This window comes from Acromyrmex echinatior, chromosome 8 (assembly GCF_024713525.1).
Source record: "Acromyrmex echinatior isolate Ae372 chromosome 8, ASM2471352v2, whole genome shotgun sequence".
Taxonomy (NCBI): domain Eukaryota; kingdom Metazoa; phylum Arthropoda; class Insecta; order Hymenoptera; family Formicidae; genus Acromyrmex; species Acromyrmex echinatior.
In genome coordinates, this window is record NC_141859.1 from 10,239,634 (window position 1) to 10,266,772 (window position 27,139).

The window sequence follows — 27,139 nt, forward strand, 5'->3', positions numbered from 1 at the left end:
AATTGTGTTTCAAAACTCATCAAAAGATGAGTTAATTCCACAGCGGATTGGACGCAAGACGATGTAAATAGCGTGAGCATTTCTTGCTAACGCATATTCCTTGCTCGGTCCAATGAGAGTTAAAAAAAACGTTAAAAAAAGAATCAGCTGTCAAACTTCGTGGAGCTCCGATTGATTCGGGTGAATTTATCATTACGTCTAATATTATGAAATAAAGTATGTAATATAATTTAAAAGGCGCTTACTATTGCTTGCTATTAAACTGGAGTTGACATGGATCAAGCTAACACGGAAGAGTTGATCTCGAAATTAATTTCCGGCACGTATGAAGAATTTTGTAAAAATATTGTTGTATTTCTAGAGATTGTAAGTATACATTTTGAAATACTTCTTTATTTATTAAGAAACGTAATATGTATTTTTCTTGTCACTCTATGAAGCTTGCAATTTTAGAAGAAATTTTATTTTATTGATTCATTAATCTTAATTTATTTTATTTTAATTTGTCACTTTTACAATTTTGTATCCTAAATTAATAAGCAAATCTGTCATCAAGTAATTTTTTAAATTCTAATTCATTTATTATAAGAGAGTTTATATGTTGAAAAAACTCTCTTAGTCTATTTTCTCTTCTTTTTATACATTTTCCTAGAAACTATTTAAACGATTTACATGTATTATACAACTAATGTTTTAGTATGATAAAAAGACGAATTTTGAAGAATTAGATAGTACTTATTTACGAGAGAAACTATGGAAGAGATTATTTTATTATCTAACAGATTACGTTCATGTAGACCAACATCATCATTGTTTAGCTGCTTTGAGGATACTTAGGTAATTTAATTATATTGGGTGGATCCATATATTCGTTCGGTTTTTGTTAGTAGTGCAAAAACGGAGAATCATATCATTGATTAAAATTCATTCTTTGTATGAAAAAAACTTGTTTCATTTTACCTTCAAAAACCGAACGAATATATGGATCCACCCAATATATATGTATCTCTGTAATAATTGTAAAAGTATAATATTTCTCAATAATAAAAGATCAATAATAAAATCATTGAAAGTAATTAAATTTAATATAATTATACAAAATTATATTAAAGAATAAAAAATTGTTTATAATTTTTAGTTATATTTTATTTACTTAGTATTCTGATACTACACACACACACACACACACACACACACGCGCGCGCGCGCGCACACACACACACACACACACACACACGCGCGCGTATATTATTAAAATTTATGCATTTATCTTTACGCATTTATCATATATTTATGCAGGTATTATATTTATATATTTTTGTTCTAGCCGTGATAAAACTAACTTAAATGATTTAATCAATGATGATGCAATAAAAATTATATTACAAAATGCAGGCTTAACAAAAATATGTGAAAAAGAGCAAATTTCATGTATAATCGGTAAGAATATATATATATATATATATCTATATATAAATTCATAAATTTCCTATGTTCGTTTAATGAATTAATGTTTAAAACTTAGTACAAAATGTATGACAGAATTTCTATGCATTTACATCTGTTTCATATTAAATTTTATATAAATATATATATATATATATATATTTAAATATTAGGTGTTGGAATTAATTCGTAGCGTTTTACAAATGATGGGAAGTACTTTCATTAATGTATTTTTTAATGCTCATGTGAAATAAATAACATTCTTTCATTAAAAACGCTACGAATTAATTCCAACACCTAATATATGAATGCTTTTGATTGCAGCTACGATAGAATCACTAAAGTTGCTGTGTAACTTATTATTTAATAGTGTAAAAGTGCAACAGTCGCAAGTATTAATCTCTTCTTTGCCTTATCTCATCGATCGAATTAAAAATTACACGATACATGATCCTTATGATGTCAAATTATTTGACGTGAGAATATTGTTTTTACTCACTGCACTAAACACATCTACGAGAGACATAATCAAAACTGATTTATATGGTGATGTATATCTTATTAAAATAATAGAGGAATTTGCAGCTCAAAATCAAAATAGCGAGGTAACTGTAAATAAAGTAAAAAGATTCATTTAAATATCATTTATTAATACAATATTTTACATATATTTTATATCAATTAAAAAATTCAAATTTTCTTGTTTTTACTCTTACTTTTAGACTGAAGAGATAACAATAATCTGTGAAGTTTTAAAAGTTCTATTTAATTTATATATACATTCCGATGATATCGGAGTTGAGGACCAAGAGAAATATAAGAATTTGGTGTTAATTTTGTATAAATTGTTAACTCTTAAATATTCAGTGCAACAAGATGACCTTGAAAGGTAAAATAATAATAACAATTTGTGATATCTTATTATAACTTTTACATAAAAATTAGTTTATCTCTTTTTTTTTCAGCCATATCGTCAATTTGTTGACTGTGATACCGTTTAGCTGTTATACATCAATTATACAAACCGTTAACAGCAAAGATTGCAAAGATGTATACCAAAAGATGGATATGAGCGCTATATGCGTTTTACTTAGATTTTTAGATAAAAGATTAGAATGTAAAACATATTTACTAGAAAATTTCTCTCCAATAATTACTGCATTGGTTAGACTCGTCAAATCAGAGAGGCTTGTTCGCAAATACATAAGACTGCAGGTAAAATCTTGAATAAAATTTGAAATAGTTATATTTATAATAAAATTTTTTTAAAAATCTACTCTTGATAAAAAAAAATTTTAGTAAATAATTTTTTTTTAATTGCCCAAAATTTTATAGATTTTACCTCCATTAAAAGATGTGATGAATCGCCCTGAAGAAGGGACGACATTAAGGGCTAAGTTATGCAAGTTATTAACGTCGCCTATCACAGAGTTACGTGATCTAGTTGCAGAACTTTTGTTTGTTCTTTGTAAAGAAAATGGTATTTATCTGCCGTATTAAAATATTTCAAATAATTTTATTTAATGTTATGCTAATAATGTTATGACATTATCAATATTATTTAGTTAGCCGTATGGTGAAATATACAGGATATGGAAATGCGGCGGGAATGTTTGCCACTAAAGGATTATTAGGGCGTAGCCAAGCGGAAACGGCTTATTCTTCTGAATCGGAAGATAGCGAAACAGAAGAATATCAAAAGTATAAAGAACGGTAAATATCGACGAGAAATAGTCGCATTAAGACGAAACGAAAAACTTTATAAATAAATGGTTTTCTTTTATTTTAAGAATAAACCCAGTAACTGGATGTTTCGAGCATTCCAAACCAAATCCATTTGAAGGCATGACAGAGGAACAAAAGGAATACGAAGCTTTAAAATTAGTAAATCTGGTTGATAAATTAACAAAGTGAGTAGTGTATATTGAGATTTTATTTATTCGTCACAGATCAAAGATATGCGTAAAGATACAATCATATCGAGATCTAATGCTAAACAAAAGCTGTTTTCATATATTTATAACATCATTATGTAAACCAGCAATATATTATCAACTGCAAACGCCATGATAATATTTTTCTATATATATAAAAAAATATATATCAAGATAACATCGTTGCTTAGGGAAGGAGTCGTGCGTCCTTGCCGCATCGGCGATGATGGGAAACCAGAACCGATAGAACACGTTCTTGAATTGCAGAACGAATTACCGAAACAGCAGTATGGCAGAAAGGACTCAGACTCCGAATAAATATGTTGTTATATATCTCCAAAATAGGACAATCTGTATATGTATAGATGTATCTGTCCGAATAAAGATATTTAAGTCGAAAATTTGTTCTGTCGTTAGGCCCACACTAAATTAGTCGCTTCTATTTGATAAATATCAGTAACAATTGCTTACGTAAAATATATGATTATAAATATGCGAATATCGTATAAAAAAATCGTCGTTTTCTCATACATGAAATTGCGTCCGAGGTGATTACAGTGAATAAAAAGAATTTCATATTTAGTTGATTACTTTATTGAAAAAGAGAACAAAGAACAACATTACAAATTAAACAATTGGCAGGAAATAAAAAATATATAACAGTTTCCAAAATCACATGAAATATTTAAACATTACAATTTTGGTAAAATGTGTTATGTGCTTTGTGAGCATCACAATATATTATTATTGCATTGCAGCCTATGCGCAGACAAGAATGTATACTTCTACACGTTTCAAATAACTGCATAGTGATATCATTTGAGAATATCTTAATATAGGACAGTACATATGAATTGACAGGTAATGGCAAATTGAGTTGATATGATGAAGCAATGTACGATCAACAAAGAACATTTATTTTCTTTTTTAAGGCTAAATTTGTCCATCCTATAATAAAATATTTTCAATATAATACATTTGACAAATATATAAGTAGCAAATGTTCCGTATCTTTAATTATGTAATACATTATGTAGATTAAAATATTTTTTTTTCTTTTTTTGTAAAAGTGTATATAGATGTGTATACGTATAATACCATAAATTTGAATATTTTATATAAAAATGAAACTAAAATTTGGTTTCAAGATAGAAAAAAGCTGATTTGCGGTAAATAAAAAGAAAAAAAAAATAATAGAAGAGAGTTAGATCTGTGTTACAGATATTTCGGGGACTAGTCTTGACAAACTTTGGAAGATAAAAAATCGTAAAACTCGTAAACTAAGAGATATATATAGATACATATTTGAAATACTTCGAAATTCAAGTAGTCCGACAATGGGGGGTGGGTATGTTCAATAAAGGCTGAGTAGTCTCAAAGGGAACTGATTTGTGTGTACACAGTTGATCTCTGGACGTGTATAACTCTAAATAATACGTTACATTACAAGATGACCATGCTCCTTGGCATCCCATTAGCATATAAAAAATATATTGGTATACACGCGCTTTCCATATTGCATTACAATTTACCTTTTTTTCGTCAGTTGTACTATTCTTATACAGTTTACATTTTGAAGTGTAAGTGATGTCGGAACATTTAAGATCTTTTCTTTTTTTTCCCCCCCAGAAATACCTCGTTCTATGCAAAATACCAATGGAGGTCTTAGGAAAACATGGTTTACACACAGTAATCCGCATTATCGTTTCGTGACAGCTGTTACAACATTTGTATGTGTACAACATAGGTTGAATCGTTAGAAAGTTCATTTCAGATATACATAGTACATGTTATTTAGTATGTTATTTAGATAGATTTGAGAGAAACGACACTAGAAACTAATTTTGCATAGAGAAATGTGATGGAGCCAGGCTTTAACTTTTGGTAAAGCACAATTGCTCAATGTAGACGCTTATTTTCGATTACGCAATAAGCTGCAAATGAGTTGTAAGAAGCTTTAAGAATCAAATATCACTTTACCATAAAAAGTTTCTCTCAAGTCAGCCTCGCGATCACTACTTAAAAGTAAGTAGAAATACGGAGATCACCGAACGGATATATTCGAGGGTATGCTACTCGACAAGTTGACGCTTTTCAGCATACCGGATTGGAATGCAACTGTATGTAACGCGGTTTTAGTGGTCAATTTGATATGTAAACAAAGTACTTCCAAAAAGGAACGTGTGGTAATATCCAAAAATAAATATTACACGTGTATAGGGCAGATGGCGAAAGCGTTTTCTTTACCCTTTCTCTCAGCCTGTTAAGTATTACATCGAGTAAACTAATGCAAAATAAATAAAGCTAGTGCTGTTGAGGAATGAAACCAAGTAACAGTATATACGCCATTAACATGCCTTTCGCGTTACTTACTTTCTAAAGATAGAATATATATATATATATTAAATATTTGTACTTTAACTGACTAAGCAAGGATTTAATCGTAATTTTTTGTCTTCTTACTCTAAGAACTTCGACACTCGCGCGCGACGCAACTTAAAAAAGACGAATAAAATAAACTTATAAGGAATAAAACAAATTGTAAGCAATAATATACATGTTATATAAATACTCTGATTAGTCTGTTTTGGCACTAAAGAATTTAATTTTTCTATCTCATACGAGGTGACAGATAAAATGATCGATTTGGAATGTAGTTAAATTGTTAAAGTAAAATCAACATCAATACTCATTATGAACTAATCGCTTTTTTCTGCCTTTTCCTACGAGGTAATATGACAAGCTGTATAGAATTCCTTGTCATTCCACCTCAGATTGAGTATTTGAAATAAAAGAAAAAAAAATGTTAGCAACAAAAATATAAAAATTAAAGCAATGACAATAAATGTGTGTGTGTGTATCTGAAAAGAACACAATTAAAATGAAATGAAGTGTATAATAGAAACCGGTCAATAACGTTTCTTATCTTTTCGAATAAGATATAAACTGTAGCGAGAAATTTATAAAACCAATTAAACAAAACAATATATAAATAATATAAATACACATTTGAAAGCAATTCCGTTTTTCCGGATTGCCCGAATAAAAACGTAATAGATCAAAATATGTATAGCAAGCTCGTACCACGTATTCCCCGGCAATAACTACCGCGGAAAAATGATCTAACGTATCCAAATAAGTACGCTATAATAGCGTCAGAAACAGCCGATCGAACACATAATGCTTGCATAAAGGTAAAAATTAATTATATATATATATAAGACAATGTATACGAGCGAGTAAGGAATAAAAATATTATTACAAAAATAACGCGGAACGCTTACACATAATGAGCTATGGCTTTTTTTTCTTTCCCCTTTCCTTTTTGATCATAAATTGTTGCCCCTCTTTTCCTCTTGTAAAAATTCAATTTAAATTATGCTGAAGGCATGAAAAAGTAAAAATTAATCACGGACTTTTAGTGTATAAGCCATGTCGAGTAAAATAATATGGAGCTGTTAATTCGAAGCGCAATTCGTAAGATAACTTTTTTCGTGTTACGCTTTTCTCCATTTATAACCAGCTATATAGTGTTAATTGGCCATGCCCTAATCAATATAGCGAAGTCATACTCTTTTTTTTTTTCTTTAGGATTCTAGGAAGACTATGATTAACCGTAGGCTAGAATTCAGTTTATGTCGTGTCATGTTAGTCCTATTATTTATATAATTGTAGCTGTCTCGCGTTAATGCTTGTGAACATTCGCAATAATTCTTATTGTATAATATATGCGACTCTTTTCTTTTTTTCTTCTTCCTCTTTTGAAAATCAGGAACATATTTTTTCGTGTGATATATAGCAACGATTCCTCATCAAATACACGACATATTTTACGATTGACAAATATTGTGTCGATTCACGCAAATCGTGATGCGAAATTAGAAACAGAGCAGCCCGAGGCGCTCGTAAATGTCTTCCTCGTGTTGCCAAGTACTGTAAAACATAGCTTGTAAAAGTTTCGAGAGCAATTTTGTATTGGGAAACAAACGTAATCGCGCATTAACTCCGATTTACAAATAAAACAGGTGACAATTCTATAATTATTAGAAGGAAATGGAAAATTATAATTTTAACTCCACGACGAACGCAAAATCGAAAGATCAAATAATTCTTTGCTTGAAATTATGTCGGAGAACCTGTGGCACCTAAAAGGCCTTGGAAGTTGTATAGCAATAAAAATAGTACTGCTAAAGAGTAATACACACAGAACCTATCCCATACGCGAAATACGATCTTCGATTACACTGCCAGTTGTAAAACTGTTTAGTGTGGATAGTTATGAGAGCTTTTAATATTAGTTTAACAATGTAAGCAAAGTTTATCTATTACGTACAGAGTGACTATATAATTCTATACATATTAGGATAATAAGACTTTTGAGATTGTAAAAATCATCAAAAAATCTATCACAATTACCATTTACGTAACAAGTAATTCTCGTTCCTTTTTTTTATATATTATTGTTGTAATTTAAACATCAAGGCAAATAAGGGGTGAATTTCAACAGTGGCCTAAATTAGCCAAGTAGTCTTCCACAGAGATAAAAATATGTAAAGAGTAAATCTATACTAAAATATTCAAGTATATATAAGGTGAGCGTAATATAATAATTTTGTGAGGTAAAAGACCCTCTCGTTAATGGTCATCCATTCGTTACACTATGAGTTTTTTTTTTAAATATGACTGGCAAAAATTTTGCAACATGTTCTCTCTTTATTTTGAATATTTTCTTCTTTTTATATTTAACGCGTATCATTAGAGACGATTGATGGTCCGCTCTGCATCTGTGGCGTTATTGTGCTTGTAAAAACACCTTGCAGGCGGCACCAACGGTATCTCACATTGATACACTTCTAATCAATATTTACCTAGCAACAACATCAGAGACTCTTTAAGGACACAACTTATCCTGACGATACTATTATCACAGGCATTATTTATATAACTCTGCTAATCATGACTATTAAATATTTCAGAATTAGTTTTTCTTTTCTTTTTTTCTTTTTATATATAAAATTAAAACTTCTAACGTTACACGAGAGATGAGTACGACTGATTAGCTTAGGTGTATGTATGTAGGCTTCGTGCAATTTACTACAAATGCCGATGTTATGCGCGAACTTTAAAATAGCCTCCTAGTACTGCCCTTTTTTGTTTCTCGTTTGTCTAAATTTTTTTCATTTGCTTCACACGAGTAATGAAACCAGACATTATCGATATAATTTCCTGTATGCAAACGAATTTGATAAAGCTAGTCAAGTATAAATATATATATATATATATGTATATATAATTATATGTATATATGGATGTGCTACCTAACATTTGGTATGGCAAGATAGTATTTATAATTAAATGTTATTGTAGATAATGTAAGGTAACACAGTGTAGCAATCTGCCAAATATCCGATGTATATGTTGTATACACATTGCATTTTAGTTCAATCAAATCTTAAGGCTGATCATGTAAACAACCCTAAAAAATATGTGTATTTCTATATATGTATGTGTCTTATGTGGTTTTTTCTTTTTCATGTATTATGTTAATATATACATAAATAGAGGTTGTTTAGCAAACTGTACGTTATTTCCTTTTTTTTTTTACATAGATAAAGTATCGTCCCTATATGATATACCGGTGGTATATATTATGTACTTATGAATCTTATATAATATATTACACAAAATCGTTCCCCTGCATTGTAAAAAATGCGCGGGAACGATTTCTGTAATTTTATAACAAATACATTTACATGGTATGGATACATTATTCACTAGCACCACGAACCAATAATTCACACACGCATATACGTCGTATTCATATGATGGACCATAATAAAGCATCCTGAGTAAATATTGTAACCATTATGTGTCTCGTCTAATTTTAACAATGCACAAATGGGATCTACTCGTTTGTCTCGTAAGTGTAAATAATTATTTCATTTTTTTTTATACGCTCAAAGTATCTTTTCTGTACGACACTTTTTATATAAGATATTAAATGTTTGATTTTCAACATACCATAATCTATTCCTTGCACATTAACGTTGTTTTTATATTATGTTCTCAACTATCATTTTCAAACGCGCAGAAAGAAATCAGGAACATAGCTCTTATTAAGCTTCGTGCCTGCTGCAATGAGGAGTATTGTTTCATTCTCTTCTTTAGAAATACGATATGATAAGAGCAGGAAGTACTACCAACTACCTCGCAGCATGCAACGTTCTTTTTTTTCCTTTTTTTCTGTTAAGCGAAAAATTTTGATCCTCTCATCGTGAAATTTATCCTGCTGAATTACTTAGAAGCTCTTAAAGGAAAACTTTTTAAACGTAATCTGTGCATTTATATGCATCTCTCTTGAAGCATCAGTTAGGACTAAGAAGACAAACATCCTTGATTAATAAAAAATCAGGACGAGAACGTCTTATTCCGAGCACGAATCGAAACCAGTGTATAGAAAGTGCTCGTCGGAGACTAGAATAATTTGATTTATAAACATACTTAAAATACTGACATGTCAAAAATGATGTACAACAACCAATTTTGACGGAAGGCCATTATAAATTGCTTTCTCTACTACAAGCGATCCAACTCATTGGTTGGTTGCTTATTGGTTGATATAGCTAACTGCTTCTCTCTTTATAACTGGTTCCACTTAGTTAATTTAATTTACTTTGGCAGTTTACCAAAATGCAAATTGCTAAGTTACTATTATACTGTTTGGTCGGAGACGTACATTACCTTTCTGCTTTTTTTTTGTTTTCAACATTGTTACTTTCATAAAACGGGGACGCATTATATTTTTACAACTATTAAAGCTGCATGCTGCACTTGTTTCTATTGCTTTGATAGGCCCAATATTCGAACGTAATGCCTTGGGCATGCCTTTTCCATCTTTCGTTGAGAGCAGTTTCCAAAGAAGTTTCCATTTGCAGAAGGAAGTTATAACATACTTACTCATCTGATGCCACTTCACAATATATAAAGAGTGTTTAATACAAGGACATGGTGGTTGTTTTTGGCCAGTGTTACAATATACCCTTCCGAAGTTATTTTCAATCCACAACATCGAGACACCTATAAAATATAACATTACAACATTTAAAAGCACTATCATTAATTTTAAAATTCATTATATTTATAAATATTAGTAAAAATTGTTTTAGTAAAATAAAATGTATATTTTATAAAATATAAATATTAAATACTTAAATTTTATATTAAATATGATAAAGAGAAAGCCAAGATTGGTCAAATTTTAGATGTTACAAATAATACATTATATATTCTTTTGTTGAATTAATTTATTTCAAATATAATTGCGAGCCGATAACATTTCAACACAATCATTCTGAAACGCTAATAATCCCCCCTAAATTAAATTAGAAAGAAAGAAAGAAAGGAATTTATTGCCTCAAAAATATTACCTCAGCCAGGATAAATTAATTAAATTTTATTTTAGACTAACCTCCAGTACAACAGTTTATTACTGCTGGTAATTAAATATAATTAATGTGTCAAATAAAAAATTGATAATTGACGGATCGATTCTAATCGTCACTCCCATGTATACATTTCGGTTTTTAAAAGAAGTGACTGGAAAATGGTAATCCATTTCCAGAATTCACATTTCATTTATATTTATATTATATAAAAAAATATATGTATTTAAGATTAATATGAAAGATGTAATACTCTACCTTTACATATGGACATTCAAACTCTGATATTAAAGAGCCCGCTCTGGAGAAGACAGCTACATGAAAACGATTACCATGTGAATCCCCAATTAATACATCTCCTGCATCACTAATATCAATCCCATTCGGGAAGTTTGTTACATTCTCACAGCCAATGCGACGCAGGAATTTACCCTCTTCGTTGAACACCACAACACAATGTCCTTTAAAGTCGCAAACAAAATATTCTTTGCCTAAAAATTTACAATTTGATTATTAATATTATAAATTGCAGTTTGTCCAAGTTATTGACATGAGCGTAATTAATTATATTAATTTCATTGTAAATATTAAGAATGATAAAGTATGCTTACCACTGATAGCAATATCACTTGGTTCTCTCATATAGTCACTACAATCAAACCACCTCAAAAGATCTCCTGTATCACTGATTACGAACACAGTTGGCGACACACTGTCAACAGCCACAATATGACCTTGACTGGTAACAGCTAGGCCAGCTACGATATCGATGTAACGAATAGCGATCTTCTTTATAAAGTGGCCATTCTTTGTAAATATCTGCATTCGAGATCGTTCATTTCCACGATCGCATACAACAAATTTGCCATTATTTCTCATAACAGCTACTTTCCTAGGATACCATAATTGTCCCTCTTCTTTACCAGGAACACCAAATTGAAATTTGAAGGTACCAGTCTTATCAAAAATCTAGAATTAACATAAAATTTATATTATGTTTATACTTTATATATAATTTTTTAAAATAATGAAATACTTATTTTTGACATGTATCATTATGAAGTATATACCTGAATTCTATGATTATTTGTGTCTGCAACGATAATATCCTCATCAGTCCCCAGACAAAATCCATGAGGCGAATTAAATTGCCCTTTACTGGGACCTAATTGTCCAAACTTACTTCGGATATGCATAGGCGTTAATTTTGTATTCTGGGTTCTTGGATGAGCAGGATAATTCCCTGTTCCTGATCCGGTTACATGATTGGCAACAGTATTTCCTACTACAGGCATATTATGCATAGAATCACCTATTAAGTCATCTAAAAATAAAACATCAATATTGATAAACATATACAGTAACTAATATACAAGATATCTAATATTGAGAAACTTTTCCCTTTTAAATCTTTTGTTAAGATATAATAACTATGCAAAATGTATTATATTATGTAAGATAAGCAAATTTTGATTTTTTTTCTGAGTAATATTAACATGTATATACAAAAATCGGGATTATCTTACCAGCACCCTGTGAAAGTATCGGCGAAGTGGAAGAGGACAATGATTGAAATCCTCCATTTAATAGACTATTGGCAGCCAAAGGACCCAAATTTGGGGTATCTACAATGGCTGGTGAAGGTCCACGTCCCAATACTAATCCACCACCACCATTAATGGTGGTATTTCCAAGATCTGCAGCAAAGCAATAAATATACAGTAAGTAGGAATATATGTTTCGTTAATCTTTTAGTATATACTAATAATTCTTCACTATATCAATATATCAGGGACTAAATAATACGTATTTATATTTATTATACAATTATTTTCTTTCAAATTAAATTTTAAAATAAAATAGAGGTAATGCTAAATCAGATTTTAATTTTACTTTTTAAAAGTTGTTCTATATCTTATAAATCCTATTAAAAACTTGAAATCAAATTTTCAACTTAACTTAAGTTTAATTTATTTGTCAAATTAAATTTTCTAAAGAATACAATACTTTAATCCAAGTTTGCATTACCTCCTGTCGAAATATATTTTGAAGACATATCTTAAAACGTTATTTAAGGCGAAATAGCATAATTATGTTGCGCAAAAGAGATTTCTAATTTTAATGATAGCAAGTGTAACATACAAAAATAATTGAAAGTAACAATAAAAATAAAATAAAACATTATATAGCACTTATAATATAAATTTTTTAAATTGTATGTAAAATATCTCTCAATATAGTTCTTAAAGTACCTGTGAATTTGTGGGAAAATCGGGAAATGTATGGGATTAGGTCTGGAAGAAATAAGAGAGGGAAGGACATTGGTATTACTAGAGCAAATTCATAAATCTTTAATGTTATAGTTCTTACCTTGATTACCAAGAGTATTTCCTAATTTTGCAAGAGCTTGTAGATTATTAATGGCATGGCTCGTAGAACTTAGATCTCCAGCAAATAAATCTGCCAAAGTAAAGGACGGAGTTGGACTAGGATTCGAGCTAGGTCCAACTACACCAGTATCGCCTACCATCTCTACTTTCTCTGCTAAACTGGCCAGCTGCTGTAGATTATATTCTTGAATGCTAGTGAATCCATGAATAGGAACGGGACCTGGTGGAAGAGGTACAGGTGGTGGAGGAGGTGGGATATTTTGAGGACTTGAAGTCGGTGGAATAATGAATGAAGGTTCACCTTCAAAAGAGGATTGCATAGATGTGGGAAGTGAAATGGGAGAGCTTGTGCTAATAGAACTTGGACAACCCATTGAAGTAGTATGAACCATTTGCTGATTTGTAGAGACACCCGATACTGTTGAGATTGGTTCAGGATGAGGTTTCACTTCTAATGTACTTTCGGTGTGAAATTTCCCAAACACTTCCTGTAATAATTTTTCACAATGGTGTTATATAACTGGATAAAAGAATATAATTGAATAAAATGTGAATGTGTGTGTTTGTGTATTATATTATGCACATATTCACCTTTACAGTTTTCTCAAATTGATTATAGTCGGTTTGAAATTCAATAGAGAATGTTACATTATGTTTTGGTGTATTTTTTATTAAGTTCATCAACTGCACTCCTACAATACGCCGAAGTGCTAAGATTTCCACTGCATCGCCATGTTCTAGCAATCTTGAGGTAAAACGACAAGCGTCTTCTATTTTTTCTGCAGTCTTTTCAACACTGCAACAAAATTTCAAACATAACAGAATGTCCATAGAAAGAAAGATTTCTATCAACAGGACAGTTCTATTCTCGACAAATGTTATTTGCTAAAAATTTTGTTCTATTTGTCCTTTCTAATACAAGTATCTTTTATCTTAATCTCTTTTTTTAATAATGAAACAATTAATAATAATAACCAATTAAAATAACACAATTAAATATATATATATATATATATATATACCTATGAAAAGCATCCATAATTTCAAGTTCTCTGTTTGAATGCAATTTTTCGAGTTCACTTAAAGCATTGTCTTTACATTTCTCTAGTATGGCCTTGTAACTTTGAAAAGTTTCCATAATTAAATCTTTTGCTTGATCGTGTTGTACTTGCAGCTCACTAAGTGCATTTTCCAGTTGTACTGTAACCTGATCGCATTCAGTAATTTTTACTTTGCTTTCAGTCATCAGGTTAATTATTTCTTCTTTTTGTCGTGGTTCTGCATCTGTCAGTCGTTCATATTGATGCTCTGGTGCTTTGTGTTCCACAAGCAAACACTCATTGCAAATAGGTTCCTGACATCATATAATTTAATACTTCTTAATTACAATCATTAAAGACATAATAAGACTAATATAATTACTATAGGCGTACAATATGTATATACACAAAAATATTTTTTCATACATAAAAAAATACATTTTAAAAAATACATTTTTTTTGCAATATAAATTTTTTCGTTTCTTTTTAAAAATGATTACTTTCTTTATCTTTCAACAAATAATTACATATGAATCATTTATAAATGTTAACTGACATTAACTCCTTTTTATACATTTACAAAAGAAAATACATTCTTCAAGCAATATATCAAGAGTATCAAATATTATTTACAATTTTCTACATTTAAAAATTATGGAAAATTATATTTGTAATTTAAATTACAATGCATTAATAATATTACTTTGAGCATTTATAGATGTTGCAATGATAAGATCAGTCTTTGATTTCTTAGTTAAATGCCAGATGATAATTATAATACCTACATATAAAAAGACTTGTCCATTTTCCACTTACCTGGCATGTATGACAGTAAAACTTCATATTCTCAGCAGGATGACATTCGCAAAAGATTGGCTTGTGTATTGGGATAGCTTCGTTGGATTGCTTCAAATCTTCAAAGGCAACTACTTTATGATGCTCGAAGCAGCGCATGAATTGATGCGCTGTGTTGCAATTTGGGCACAGGAAATTGGCGCAATCTGAGCAACGCGCCACGGCGCTCTCTTTGGCCTTGCAGGAGGTACACAGTACTGCCATGTTCTCGATGGCGGACATATCCAATATATTGGTGAGAACATAGTCACACGTGAGCGACGCGGCGCCCTTAGAACTAACGGAAGTCTCTTGATGGCATACAGGACAGCTTATAACAGAGCCCACCTTGGAATCCCCAGCTTCATCCATGAGCAACTTGTCCAGGCATGCCTCGCAGAACACGTGCAAGCAGGAGAGTACTCTGGGGGAGCACAGTTTGCTCATACACAGGGCACAGCCCTGATTATTGGCCTCTCCATTGCCACACGCCATCTCCTCCAGAGCATCGCCAGGATTTCCACTGTTGTTGTAGCCACCAACGGAATTGACGTTATTCCGCTCGCCAAATATATCGCCGCCGTCGATCTCCTCGGTGCCAGCCGCGACGACGATGCCACCGTTGCTACTACTGTCACTGCTGCTGCTACCACCGCCACCACCGCTGCTGCCGCCACCGCCGCCACTGCCGTTTGTCACCGTCGGCACCGAGGTAGCTCCTGACGGAACAGCCACCGTGGACGATGCCATCCTGCGATGCCGTTCGCGCGCAATTCACAAGGCGGATTGGAGGAGGGGAGTTGCAATTGAGAAGGAGGGAGATGTCCTCCGATTGTGCTTCTATCTCTCACGCTTATGGACCCGTCGGATTGTCACGGGGTAAGGGAGTTGGAGGAGAGAGAGAGAAAGAGAGTTGGAAATTTTTCGTTGGAAGTTTCCCGTTCGCTTCCTTGATTACCCTGCTTCTACTTCCTCTTCTTGTCTCCGCGTCCAGTAAAGAGGGAGATGGCAAAGACTCTTGGATTCTCTCACGAAGCGCGCGATGCTCGAAACATTGTACTGTCGGCACGCTCGCACGCGCGAGAAACAAAACACGAGATCAAACTCGCCCAGGCTGGCTTTGATTGGCTTCACTGGGCTTGAGCACGACTGGGTCGCGCACCAGGAAACGCACGCGGAATCGTGTATATGAGTGTGCGCGCGCGCTCTCGCGTTAGAGGAAAAAAGAAAAAAAAATCCCTCGCTCTCGCTCCTTCTCGTGAGCCTCGATCCGTACGAGCGCTGCACGCGCGCGCGCGCGCGCGCGCGAATTACGTTCGTATGTGTATGCGCGCGCGACTAACGGTTGTCGCGTCGATATATATATATATATATATATAGAGGTATATTATATATATGTGTATATATATATATATATATCACGCAATTTCTTATCTCGATAACGCTCCTCAGCCACGAAAATATCGCGAGATCATACAGCTGTCAGCTTACCGGAGATCGCGCGATCTACGAGCGTTTATTTACATTCACGTCACTGGCCACACGCAGCGCCGTCGTCCTCGTCCCTCGTCGTCGCGTGTCGTCGAGCACTGAAACTGGGGGAGACTCGGGCGCTCAACGCTGCAGATCGCGTATCTAAAGAACACTCGTAGACATTACGTCAGTGACGTTCCGAGGTGCGTGCGCGTTCACGCGAGATCTTCCTCCTTACGTTCGGCGACGGCTGTAACTCGGTCCCGTTGTCGACGCCTCGGTCGCCGAATATTTCGCAGTTCTTCATACGTGGAACAAACGAATAAATCATTCGAACCGAGAAGAGCTCATCCCTCGATGCGGGAGCCGTCGACCGTTCGACGTCGAGATGAGAAACTCGCGCGAACGTCGCGATTCGCGACACGATCCGCGACGCGGCGACCAATCGGCGCCTTCCTCTCTCGGAGAAACGCGAGTTGATTGGCAGCCTCACTGAACCTCGTTGACGTACGCATTCGCGACTCGCGGCTGTCGACAAATTGAAATCAGCCGTAATTGCCGCAGGACGAGGCGCCATATTTAAATATAAAATAAAAGAGTAAAAAAAGAATGTTATGAAGACGTCTCTCTCTCTCTCTTCTTCCCCCTCCTATCGTCTCTTTTGTTTTTTTCTTTTTCCTCCTGGAAGACCACCATGATTAAATCCCTGATAAAATCTCGCGGGTACTTGATACCGAAATAGGTTTTATCTTTAGCGAGGAAACCTCTTACCTTTATTGTATACTCGCTACATAGGTTAATTTTGACTTTAACCTTCTTTCACTTTAACCTTTAATCTTGATGAAAATACATTGAGTGCATTGAATGAAAGTATTTTTATCAAAATTGTCAAGGTGACAAGGTTAAAGTAAACGTTTACCGCTATGTACTACATGCCGTCTCAAAGCTATGTATTACATATCGTGTATTATCAAAGAAACATCGTTAGATCAATGCTCTATAAAAAGATCGAGTGGAGGATGTAAGCTTCTTTTCTCGTTCGCGGTAAATGTCAAATCGCGAGCGGCCATTTTCCTTTCGGATCGTTGATCGCCTCGCGTTCCATGCGCATGTATATACATACACACACACACACACGCGCGCGCGCGCGCGCGCACATATTTTTGTGTGCGAGTACTTTATGGCGTCACACAGCTGACGTGTATATACGTGCACACCGCGTGAGGTGGAATGATATGCAAGGAGCACGTTAAGACGGGATCATAGTGATCACATCGCCGCACGGCACGCACATCACAGGGCGGCCCTCAGAGGCGAGTTCGAATCTCGATACGAAACGACGTTCTCGCATAACCTCGACGTTGTCATCGGCGATCAATTCGCCCCGAATGTTCCACGGAGTCGCGAGCTACTGCTGAACGCCTGAACCTGGCGAGTCGCCTTCCCAGTTCCCCGAAAGGTGAGTACCGTACTCGTCCAGCACGCATATGATTCGGGAAGTTGACGACGACTCGCTCGAGGCCTTCCTTGAGGACGCGTCCAACAGGCCCTTCTCTGCTCACATTCGAGAAGAAGTTTGATGCAGACGAAAGGAAGTAGCGCGAAGGAGAAGAGAACACAAGTGACCAGGTAGAATGTGAAAGGCATCAAGATGGAATCATTTGGATTTGTGATTTCATCTAGCATGCTGAGTACTAATTTGGAAAACCAATGATTTTGTTTATTTTTATGTTAAAGGCAAAAATCCTAAAATATATAATCAAAAAGCAGAAGCACTTGTATTATGTTTGCTATAACAACTTTATTCCCCTTATTAGCGCCTGAGAATTAGTCTTCAGTGGTTAATTGAGTGATAAACATCTAATAATTAGATAATTTAACTATTATTTTGTATATAAACAGAATTTATATTTGTTTACAGATGTCGTTGACATTTCAGCAGATTATATTGGATGCCAAGAAATTGGTTATTCGAATTTCAGACCATGAGAATACTGCAGATACTTTGATAAGCGAGGTAGAGGCTGTGTGTGGACAAATTGATAACATGAAGCAGGTAGATATTAAATATTATATATCTTATAAATATGCATATATTACAATACATCTTTATATATTGTTACTGTATTTTGTTATATATTTATAATTATTTTTACATTTTCAGTATCAAGAGGAAGTAGAAATTTTAAATACAGAAGCAAAGCAAAGACCTCACTTGCAACTGATCGCCGGAATACAAAGGGAAAACAAACATTTGCGAGAAATACAGGCAGAGAATAAGGAGTTGAGAAATGCATTGGAAGATCACCAGCATGCGCTTGAGCTCATAATGTCCAAATATCGACAACAAACTGCCTCTTTATTGCGTCTCAACAAAACTGATTATTCATCGATGCATAATTCGAAATATGCTAATGTAAATAAAAAGATTTTTGCTCTTAAATAATAAGTTTTGTAATTCTTTAAAATTTTTACTATTTTTATTTAATAAAATAGATTTTCTTATTAATCTAATAGAAAATTATAAAAAAATAAAAAGAAATAACATTTATGTGTACTTTATTAATAACGTATATTTTGTTAATTTACAGATAATAACCAGTCAAGCGGAGAAAATTAATGAAATGGCAGCCGTAATGAAAACAGCTGCTGCCTTAGATGAAGAGAATGAATTGAAAGAGAAGGAGGCGTTTCATTCTTTAAAAGAGGAGAACGCCACTCTCCGAGAAATAGTAAATATTGCAAATAAATACGGTTCCTTAAACAAAGAATGTTCTGTAGAAAGCAAAACCGTTCAAACAGATCCGCCAATAGATTAAAGAAATATTTGCTCCTAGTACTTTTGATCCTTTTTATAAAAAGTTGACCAGTATTTATTTCACACGTAAACTCATGACATTATATTACTAGATAGAATCTATTACTTATAAGTAAAAAGTGTATGTGCAAGAGTTGTAGTATACATATGCGAATTAAATATTTGTAAAATAAATTGTATTGTAAGCCGTTTGCAACATATATTTATTTTGTAATGTGTTATTTACTATCCGATTATTTATTTATGAAGATTATGATTGTATACGTATTCCCATATAAAATGTAACATTTTTTTAGAAAAGAATAGTATTAATCATGTAGCTAAAACATTTTCTTTTTTTATCTGAAATGTATTTTTTTTAAAGCAGATGTTTTTAAAGAAATGTTTGTTATCCTTTATACTTTATAGTGCATATTATGAGACGCTAAATATTATTTAATGTACTTATAGGTTTATTGAAAGAATAACTGTGGAATAAGGTAATTGTTTCGTAATTTTTACAATAGACCAATTTGTTTGATAGATTAATTTCCCTTTACATATTTTGTAAAAACTTTGAAAACTATTTTTTATGTAAAATAATTTTATGTTCTTGGTTATTTGTTGCATAGCTTTATTTTTCAAATACGACTTGATCAATATAATCAATATAAGTTTAGTACTATTCGGCAATTTTTTTCAGAAGCTTTTTATAATCTATTATTTTGGTATATCCTCTTCTTTCAGAAAGACTTATTTTATTTTTCTCGAAAGCGAAACTATTTTTTAGCATTGTCCTTCGAATCAAGAACTTTCTCAGCAAGGTTCTTTGTTTCGCAAAAATGCCTTTAAAAAAGGGTAAAAAGGGTAAGAACACGGGAAGTCTAAAATTTATGATAACTGTTTGTCCTAATCTGTGAAACATGCTAAAATTTAGAAAAGATTTTTAACCCTTCGTCCCAATCCGTATATACACATATTATTTTTGTTTCTTACCTGTAATATATAGGTACCAAATAAAAACCTTAATAGTACATATACATATATGCATCACTATTCCACTCTCCCCCCTCCATTCTCAACAACTAATTCTACTTCTTTCACTAAAAATTATCAATTCGACATTGAAACAGCAGATCTATATATTTTCGATTTAGTAAAAAAAATCTATATGCAGAGAAAGGGTTAAATATTTATACAGAGAATATTAAACGCAATGTGTGTGCAGGAACTCTTTTATGATGCCTCCAGAAAAATGATCAGTATTATGTGTGTGTGTGTGTGTGTGTGTGCGTGCGCGTGTGCGTGCGTGCGTCGTGTGTGTGTGTGTGTGTGTGTGTGTGTGTGTGTGTGTGTAATTCAAGCCATGGAAAATATGTAATATCATTATTCCTAACATAGTAAGCTTTTATTTTTACTCCTTTAATTTCTTTACTTATGATGCCAAACTTATAAATCTATATTATTTTCTCAATATATAAACGACAAATTTCGAACAAACCAGCAATAAATAATAAGAAATACATTCATATGAATATAAAAAAAAAGAATCTATCTTTCTCGTATATTCTGCTATAATTCTTATTTCATATTTTAGTTCTTTTATGACGCCTCTTCGAATATTTGCGATCTGATTCTAGGAAAAATCTCTTGTTTTTCTGGAATTTATGAGGTAGACTATAGATAGAGTGTTAAACAAAACTAAAATGATATTCAACCCTTTTTTAGCATGTTTCTTTCATACTTGAGAAAAAGGATATTTACTGCAGTCTTTCACACATTTATTCATTTCGTATTCCTTTATGCACGTAACTTTTTTTTTGAAATCGCTTGCAGAAAAGAAACATTTTCGCTCTTTGGTCGCAACAAGTATAATAGGCGTGCCTATACGTTATGCTTATTTTTTTCATTGTGCAAATATTATGTGTCGACATGCATTCTGATTTTATGACGCAAGGTTCTTGAACGATCGTCCCTAGCCTTTTTTTTTATCCCTTTCCTTTTTGAGGAGTATTTTTTCCTAAATTTGCGAAGAAATCAGGTAACGATCTTCGGAAAGACGAAATTACCGTCGGAAATTGTAGAGTCCGAAGTAAAATATCGCGATTTTCTGAAAATAAGTGCAAAAAAGATATATAAATACATTTAAAAAAAACAAGAAAGATATAAATGTACATTTTTCTGAATACAATATCTTAAGGAGTTGTTACAAAAAATGCATAACTATGGCATTACTTTACGTTTGTTCTCAATACGATGTCTCAATTGTGTGTGTGTGTGTGTGTGTATGTGTGTGTGGATGAAGAAATACTTTTCCAAATTCTTTTAAAGGAATTGTTCTGTAATCCATATTTGTTCAGCATAAATAAGATTTTAGTATTTAAAGTATCCAGATAGCAATTGTTTTCCATGGAAATTTCGAAATGTATTATCTAATCGGAATTACTCCACTGTTTCCTTAGAAAATAATGGGAATTCTCTAGGGAATAATTGAATAATTCCGATCGAAGAGGGGGAGGGGAATCCAGTTCAAATAAATTTCATAATAACGTATCTTGAAATGCTTTCACTTAAGAAACTCACAAGAGTAAACAAAAAAAAATAATATTCGAAAGAATTTATCAGTGAAAGATATAAAAAAACTCTTCAGAGCTTACATCGGCTGTTCGGATGCGCAGAAAACTCTTTATTTTCGTGTGAACGAATAAAATAAACGTTTCGACTTCAATTTGGATTCTTACGTGTAAGTTAATAAAATTAAAATTCAGACAAATGATTTTAATAATTCTCTAATTTTTCGTTTTTTGTTTTTCTTTTGAATGACTACATAGCAAATCTGACAATCTGATGAGCGATGTGATTCTACTTATTGACGCAATGTATATGACTCTGGTTTTACTTTATGTAAGTTTTTATATCATTGTATAAGTTAATATTTGTAATAATCATTTGGCTATTCATTACATAGCTAATTTGGATAAAGAAGAACGAGCTAAATTATCGGGAATCACCATCTTGGAATTTGTGTTACTTATGTAATTTAGACTTATATTTTATATTGACAAGAACCTAAATTGAAGGGTCGAAACGTTTATTTTATTCGTCATGTTATACACACCAAAATAAAGAGTTTTTTGTGCATCCGAACAGCCGATGTAAGCTCTCATGGGCTTTTTTTTAATATTTTTCACAGTTAACAAAAAATTAAAATGCCTTTACTTTGATTCTTAACGTTAATATAATAAACAGTCAAGAGAAAGTTAAAATAATTTTATTTTGACGTCATAAAAATCAAAATGATGATTTCTGATTACAAAATTTGATCGTTTATCGACGTTAAGAATCAAAACAAAGTCATTTTAATTTCTTATTGCCTTTTGTGTGTTTCTTAGGCAGCGAATGTGAACGTCAGAGCGTATCTACACATTACAATGGTTCCAGCATGCTATTGTTCCGTAATTATGAAGAAAACTAATGTCATCGGGGCGTATTAATGGTGCATTCATAGAGAGCTCTCGTTCTTCACGCAGCAATCGTGGTAGAATCGCGTGATTAATTCCACGCAGTTAATTGTGAATTGCGATCAATTACGTAAAGACGCGCTTCTCGTGCATGTCGGTTGAAGGAAACCGCCGCGTCGGCTGCAACCCGTGCATCCTGTGCATCATTAACGCACCCGACTGTACATTCTAAGGGCGCATGCATGCTGCACTACGGAGGGATGCGATGCCCCGATGCTAACTCGATCCAGACAGTGGGATGTACCCGCTATAACGTGGAAACTTTGAACCGGCTCCGGATTGCAGTTGACTATGGGGTGTCCTACTTCCAGTCCCGAGGAACACACGAAAATCAACAAAAAAATCAAAGCGACTTTACCCAAGCAGAACAACAAGTCGCGATAATGTCAAAATGACATTAAAATAAATCGAAAATGATTGAAGAATGACTTTTAATGATCATTTTCGAGTCATTTTGACATCATAATGATTTGTTATTCTGCTTGGGTACTTTGATTCTTAACGTTAAACAGCCAGTACAAATTTTGTAATAAGAAATTATCATTTTGATTTTCATAATGTCAAAGTAAAGACTTTCTTTTATTTCCCAGACAACACGATGTCCAAAGTCGAGACATAACAAACGTCTAACAAATTGAGAGATGACAAGGTGTCTAAAAAATGTCTTGAAGTTTTTTTTAGGTCTTAAGTTTAGACTTAAATTTGTATTGGCTGAGTTGATATTGGTCCTTGAGATATAAATATATCTATACGTATAAATATTGATAAGATTCTTAATATCCAAAATAGGAAAGAAGGAAATAAATAAGCGGTCTGACATATCACTACCAATTAAGAATATGCGAAGCTTATTGGTTTTTTACTTAATTTACTTACTTTATTTAATTTACGTTTTTTACTTAATATAATTATATTTACTTTGCTATTGTAAATATTTACGCACGAAGTACCGCGCTCGATTCTTATTTTCTTTAGTTATTTAAATTTATGAAGAAATGCAAACTATACGTCTCAGATAAACTTGTTAAATTTCTCAAGAAGAATGAGACAGTAAAATTATCGTATTGAATGAATCATAAAAAAAATATATAAATTCGGTATTACTTCAATATTTGGTCAATATTGATATCAAAATCATAATATATTGAGACTTTCTTGTTCTCATTGCATTATGGAAAGTTAAAATTCTACGGATCACTTTTGAATTAAAGACTCAAATACATTCTGAAAATTTCATTGTTTTGAGCGATACATCATAAGCATTATATCAATGTAAAAAAATTATCTTATTATAATGATTAAAAAAAAAAAAAATTTCATGTAAAATCCGTCGAATAGTATTTGCAACGAGTCTGTGAAATCTGTAAAATAAGCGGCTCTATTTTAAAATCCTGACTACTTGCTTATGTGAAAGTCTACAACAAGAGTCACATGTTTTATCTGCAACTGTGATGGAACGCATCACAATTGCAGATAAAATATATGACCCTTGAAGCAGCAAAATTTCTTTAGACAGATTTTTTTTATAGTCAAAGGATTACTTTTCAAAGGGTTACAATCCTTTCTTCAATCCTTTCGAATCCGTTTTAGCTTTCTTTCTTTTTTGAAGATTGTGAATAAAAGCGCCGTTTCCAAAAATTGCTTTTTTTACGGAACGTTTGTCAGAGCGGCTGTACCTTGTAAAGGTACAGCAAGTATTGTAAAAATAGGAAGAATCGAGTGCGTAAATTGGAAAACGGTTTCGTTCAATCCCGTTTCTCTCTTTCAGTTGCGGCCGAGACAGATCGGACACCCAGTATAACCGTTACACACGCTCACGTTTGTACACGCATATTCACACGCACGTGGGGAAAGTGACTTACACAGGAGAACAGGATAGCAATGGTGCTGTACAATTCACGTATCTAGGCGGCTTGTTCTCTTTCGGGGTCCTCATTGGACAACCCTATCCATCAAGGTCATCTTCCCTCTTTCCCTCCTACCCTCTCTCGCTCCGAGTCCCCGTTTTTCCAGAGCCCTCTTTTTATACACCGCGTTCTTAGATGCGATAGAAGGGGTTTTTTTTTTATAGCGGCGTGCCCTTGGAGCCAACAATGGCCGGCTTGCGTTTCCTGCGCTATCTATTAGAAACGCGGCACCTGTTACAGCCGCTGCTCCTTTCGATCCGATCGGCGATTATCGATGTTCTGCCTGTACCTTTCCTGCGGATGTTGATCTCTACTGGAACAGTACCACTTTCCACCTTCTTGTATCTCCCTCCTTTTGCAAACTGTTTTATGCTAGCTTCATTCTTTTAATGACATTTGTATGAGTTGAATTAAATATTGACAAGTTTTATAACATTTGCGTGATTTTCTTGACAGTGAAAATTATTTTTTTTATTAGATATTACCTATTTCAAATTTAAATGGCTGATTATCTTCGATTCTTTACCCTCGATTATATATGAAACATTAGTTTTTAAATTCAATCCTATAAAATCAGGCAACTCTTCATTGCAAAAGTCGAGACATTTTTGAAATCTCATTAATAAGCATATATACTTGCATTCTTTTATTGACATACATTAATGTGAGTTTTAGTAAATACAATACTAATTATATTTGCGTGATTCTCTCGGCAGTGAAAATGATTTGCCTAATACTATTTAAGATTTAATTGACGTATTGTTTTTGGCTTTTCATTCTCGATTTTACTTATCAACCTTCCGCATATATACAATATGTACGTATAAAGTCTGTCATTACGATACATTAAGTTCAACCTCATAAAATCAGTCATCTTTTCGTTGCAAAAGCCGAGAGGCAATTTTGAAATTTCATAACGAGTGTAACATACATTTACTTTGACGAGCAGATTCAGCAATTAATTCGGATGTCGCAATTAATTGGTCGCATGACAAACTTTGCGGATACTTTGCGTATCTATAATTAACAGGAAGAGAAGCAAACGAAGTAATGAACTCAGACTGAAATTTGCCATGATTCTCTGACTACGGCAGCGAACCTCTTTTAAGAGAGAGAAGGAGAGAGAGAGAGAGAGAAAGAGTGAAAGAGGTCCGCTAGCTTTTTCCTCTCTTTCTCTTTCTGTCTCTATTTCTTTCTCTCAAGTAGTGGAATCCTCATGTGGACTGTAAAGTCGTTGCTCCGCGCTCGGCTGAGAAAGTCGTTGAACGCCCGGTGCATCGACCACGGGGTTGTCGAACGGGCGGAAGCCCGCAAATAGAAACCAGTTTCTCCCCGATTGCGAGAGGCCTTTCTTCTCGCTCTTCTCCTTAGTTTCTTCTCGTCTTTCTTTTTCTCTCCTTTTCTTCCAACTAGATTCTTCCATCGCGCGCGGAAGTGTTACAAGGTCACGTTACGTGCTGAAATTGCATGCGTGACTGGGACGATCCTTCCGCGAATCTGCATTCCGGTCCAAGTTCCTGAGAATCTGTATTTTGTATAATAGTTTCGCCTTCCAACCATTCTCTTTCTTCCCTTTTCTCTCTCTCTCTTCTCTCTCTCTCGATGTTATATGACACTTAGTATAATTTTACTGCGTTTTTTTTTCTCTCGTATTGTAATACAGCGAGTCATTTCGAATTACGAGAAACAACGTTTGCGCGTAATTCTGTATGATGCCTCGTAATCGCAGCGTGTTCTAAGATAAACGCAAACAGATTCTATGACTAATGCGTAATGTAACGAGATATTTTCTAAAGCCGGACAACTTTATTAAACTGGGAAGGGGAGGGGGGGTATGTATATGGATGTAAAAATTGAAAAAGTTAAATGTATGGATGCAAAAATTGAAAAAGTTTTTCTCCACTGTCTACATTCTGTATGAGCGTATATATATATTATAGAAGAAAACTTATTCAACAGTTGCATTACTTCTGGAAACGATAATACGTATTCTGTGATTTTACAATTTAGCGAAATTTATTAAGTATTTTTCAGCAGGAAACCTTTTTGCTACTTTTTGTCAAAACCGAGACATTTGAGGTATATATATATATATATATATTTTGTCGGGACAACAGGTCAAAGACCCTAAAGCGGGTGTCCCGCCAAAATCAAGATGTCACGTCGTGGTCAAACGTTACTAATACGAAACTGAATTTTTCTCTCCTAAAGTTTTCCCTTTCTTTTTATTAACATTTGATGAATCTTAATTTTTTTCTTAATCTTTTCGAACACCAAAGGGAGGTAGGTGAGCGCTCGTCTTGGGCATGTATAAGTCTGAAGAATCATAATCCTTGAAAACCGATAAGAGGTAGT

At 33.3% G+C, this 27,139-nt stretch overlaps 3 protein-coding genes across 4 annotated transcripts; 2 read left to right on the top strand and 1 right to left on the bottom strand.

The window, feature by feature from the left end:
- The first annotated feature begins 108 nt into the window (after window positions 1-108).
- ric8a (ric8 guanine nucleotide exchange factor A) lies at window positions 109-3,781 on the top strand. Its single transcript, XM_087408810.1, has 10 exons — window positions 109-366; window positions 698-837; window positions 1,328-1,440; window positions 1,771-2,051; window positions 2,169-2,335; window positions 2,412-2,661; window positions 2,782-2,926; window positions 3,012-3,159; window positions 3,237-3,356; window positions 3,572-3,781. Exons 1-10 carry the CDS (start codon window positions 274-276, stop codon window positions 3,696-3,698), a joined length of 1,584 nt encoding a protein of 527 aa, XP_087264936.1. The 5' UTR covers window positions 109-273; the 3' UTR covers window positions 3,699-3,781.
- Window positions 3,782-3,951: 170 nt separating this feature from the next.
- On the bottom strand, window positions 3,952-16,944 carry LOC105153776 (protein meiotic P26). Its single transcript, XM_011068817.2, has 9 exons — window positions 15,069-16,944; window positions 14,235-14,566; window positions 13,804-14,008; window positions 13,193-13,700; window positions 12,349-12,519; window positions 11,893-12,146; window positions 11,434-11,791; window positions 11,081-11,313; window positions 3,952-10,457 (listed from the first exon to the last, which is right to left on the bottom strand). Exons 1-9 carry the CDS (start codon window positions 15,834-15,836, stop codon window positions 10,353-10,355), a joined length of 2,934 nt encoding a protein of 977 aa, XP_011067119.1. The 5' UTR covers window positions 15,837-16,944; the 3' UTR covers window positions 3,952-10,352.
- Window positions 16,945-17,703: 759 nt separating this feature from the next.
- Window positions 17,704-19,577, top strand: LOC105153774 (FGFR1 oncogene partner 2 homolog). 2 transcript variants are annotated; one of them, XM_011068815.2, is made up of 4 exons: window positions 17,704-18,188; window positions 18,481-18,615; window positions 18,724-18,975; window positions 19,151-19,577. In XM_011068815.2, exons 2-4 carry the CDS (start codon window positions 18,481-18,483, stop codon window positions 19,376-19,378), a joined length of 615 nt encoding a protein of 204 aa, XP_011067117.1. In that variant the 5' UTR covers window positions 17,704-18,188; the 3' UTR covers window positions 19,379-19,577. The 2 variants fall into 2 exon arrangements, with proteins under 2 accessions (XP_011067117.1, XP_011067118.1); XM_011068816.2 differs by having other exon boundaries at window positions 17,705-18,018.
- The last annotated feature ends 7,562 nt before the right edge of the window (window positions 19,578-27,139 follow it).

Excerpts from the sequence above, each read along its gene's own strand:
- LOC105153774 (XM_011068815.2), top strand. The coding sequence starts at position 18,481 with ATGTCGTTGACATTTCAGCAGATTATATTGGATGCCAAGAAATTGGTT. Across the intron at positions 18,616-18,723 it reads AAATTGATAACATGAAGCAG|TATCAAGAGGAAGTAGAAAT; the intron begins GTAGATATTAAA and ends TTACATTTTCAG. Across the intron at positions 18,976-19,150 it reads ATAATTCGAAATATGCTAAT|ATAATAACCAGTCAAGCGGA; the intron begins GTAAATAAAAAG and ends GTTAATTTACAG.
- LOC105153776 (XM_011068817.2), bottom strand. The coding sequence starts at position 15,836 with ATGGCATCGTCCACGGTGGCTGTTCCGTCAGGAGCTACCTCGGTGCCG. Across the intron at positions 12,520-13,192 it reads AAATACTCTTGGTAATCAAG|ATCTTGGAAATACCACCATT; the intron begins GTAAGAACTATA and ends GCTTTGCTGCAG. Across the intron at positions 11,314-11,433 it reads AAGTGATATTGCTATCAGTG|GCAAAGAATATTTTGTTTGC; the intron begins GTAAGCATACTT and ends GTAAATTTTTAG.
- ric8a (XM_087408810.1), top strand. The coding sequence starts at position 274 with ATGGATCAAGCTAACACGGAAGAGTTGATCTCGAAATTAATTTCCGGC. Across the intron at positions 2,662-2,781 it reads GCAAATACATAAGACTGCAG|ATTTTACCTCCATTAAAAGA; the intron begins GTAAAATCTTGA and ends AAAATTTTATAG. Across the intron at positions 2,927-3,011 it reads TGTTCTTTGTAAAGAAAATG|TTAGCCGTATGGTGAAATAT; the intron begins GTATTTATCTGC and ends AATATTATTTAG.